At 42.2% G+C, this 1,361-nt stretch overlaps 1 protein-coding gene across 1 annotated transcript in view; it reads left to right on the top strand.

Annotated features, from left to right (window-relative positions):
• The window catches only part of LOC107683535 (arf-GAP with coiled-coil, ANK repeat and PH domain-containing protein 1-like), a 22,044-nt gene that overhangs the window by 14,288 nt on the left and 6,395 nt on the right, over nt 1–1,361 (top strand). Inside the window, exons 15-18 of the mRNA XM_016479604.1 lie at nt 61–260; nt 336–405; nt 527–621; nt 1,157–1,350. Of these exons, the coding sequence (XP_016335090.1) occupies nt 61–260; nt 336–405; nt 527–621; nt 1,157–1,350 (559 nt within the window). The remainder of the gene's footprint in view (nt 1–60; nt 261–335; nt 406–526; nt 622–1,156; nt 1,351–1,361) is intronic.

The raw sequence follows: 1,361 nt of genomic DNA, 5'->3' as shown, positions 1-1,361 counted from the left end.
TGTGTGTGTGTGTGTGTGTGTGTGTGTGTGTGTGTGTGTGTGTGTGTGTATGTTAAATAGAGAGATCGCTGTAGCTCAGTGTCTGCGGGAAGTGTGCGTTTGAGTGCAGGGGAGCCGGAACCGTCTGGTCGGGAGGCTCTGGAGGAGGTGCAGGCCATCTCAGGGAACGGGCAGTGCTGTGACTGCGGGGAGCCTGGACCCGACTGGGCCTCTATCAATCTGGGCATCACGCTGTGCATTACCTGCTCTGGCATACACAGGTAACACACATACACACACATAATTATATAATGTATCACATGAACATGCATCTGAATCGGTTTTTGTGTTGGCAGGAGTTTAGGTGTCCACTTCTCGAAGGTACGATCCCTGACGCTGGACTCATGGGAGCCAGAGCTCATCAAAGTAAGCATAGACATCATTCTCATATATTCATGTATTAGATGCATTTAAAAAAAAAAAAAGCATTTTGACTAGTTACACTTTTTTCCACATTCTCTCATTTTGTCCATATTGCTCTTTCTAGCTCATGTGTGAGTTAGGAAACACAGCCATTAACAAGATCTATGAGGCGCGTATTGATGAGATCACAATCAAGAAACCCCATCCCTCTAGTCCAAGGTACAGTAGGTGTTTATATATAGTAATCACAGAAAACCACAGAAATGTGTTTATAATTACAGTGGTGGCCAAAATGATTAGAACACTAGTATTTTCACCAGCTAAAAAATGGTTTTAAGTCAGTTATTTCTGTCTTTTGCTGTAAGACAGGTCTCTTGAAGCATCTTGGAGACGTTGCCACAGTTCTTCTTACGTGCAAGTGCACCGAGGACTATAGCTGTTTTAAACAGAGAGGATGGTCACACCAAATACTGATTTGATTTAGTTAACTGAAGTTAATTGATAAATAAAATCTATTTATGACATTATTTTTGACAACATCCTCAGACTCCTTAACATACAAAAATCTCACTGGATTATTACAATTAATGGCAAAATGAATGTTTGGAAATGTCAACTGATATTTCCTACTGACACACTATAGCACAAGATAGAAATAACTGACTTAAAACCATTTTTAGCTGGTGAAAATACTAGTGTTCTAATAATTTTGGCCACCACTGTAAATATAATCTGTATATAACTGTTTTCTCAGACAAGATAAGGAGTCGTGGATTCGTTCTAAATATGTAGAGAAGAAATTCATCCACAAGCTCCCGGAGACTGGTCGAGGAACGGTCCTGCTGCGCTCCAGTGCCCAACGGAACAGAGCAGCCACACAGGACAAACCCAACACACGCCCTGCCCTCAAACCCAAACCCAACCGAGCCACTCTGCCACGACTCACAGGCACACAGACA

The sequence above is a fragment of the Sinocyclocheilus anshuiensis genome, unplaced genomic scaffold (assembly GCF_001515605.1).
Source record: "Sinocyclocheilus anshuiensis isolate Anshui unplaced genomic scaffold, SAMN03320099.WGS_v1.1 scaffold874, whole genome shotgun sequence".
In the NCBI taxonomy this organism is placed as follows: domain Eukaryota; kingdom Metazoa; phylum Chordata; class Actinopteri; order Cypriniformes; family Cyprinidae; genus Sinocyclocheilus; species Sinocyclocheilus anshuiensis.
The sequence above is the reverse complement of the archived record's forward strand: the minus strand, read 5'-3'. Positions and strand labels throughout refer to the sequence as shown.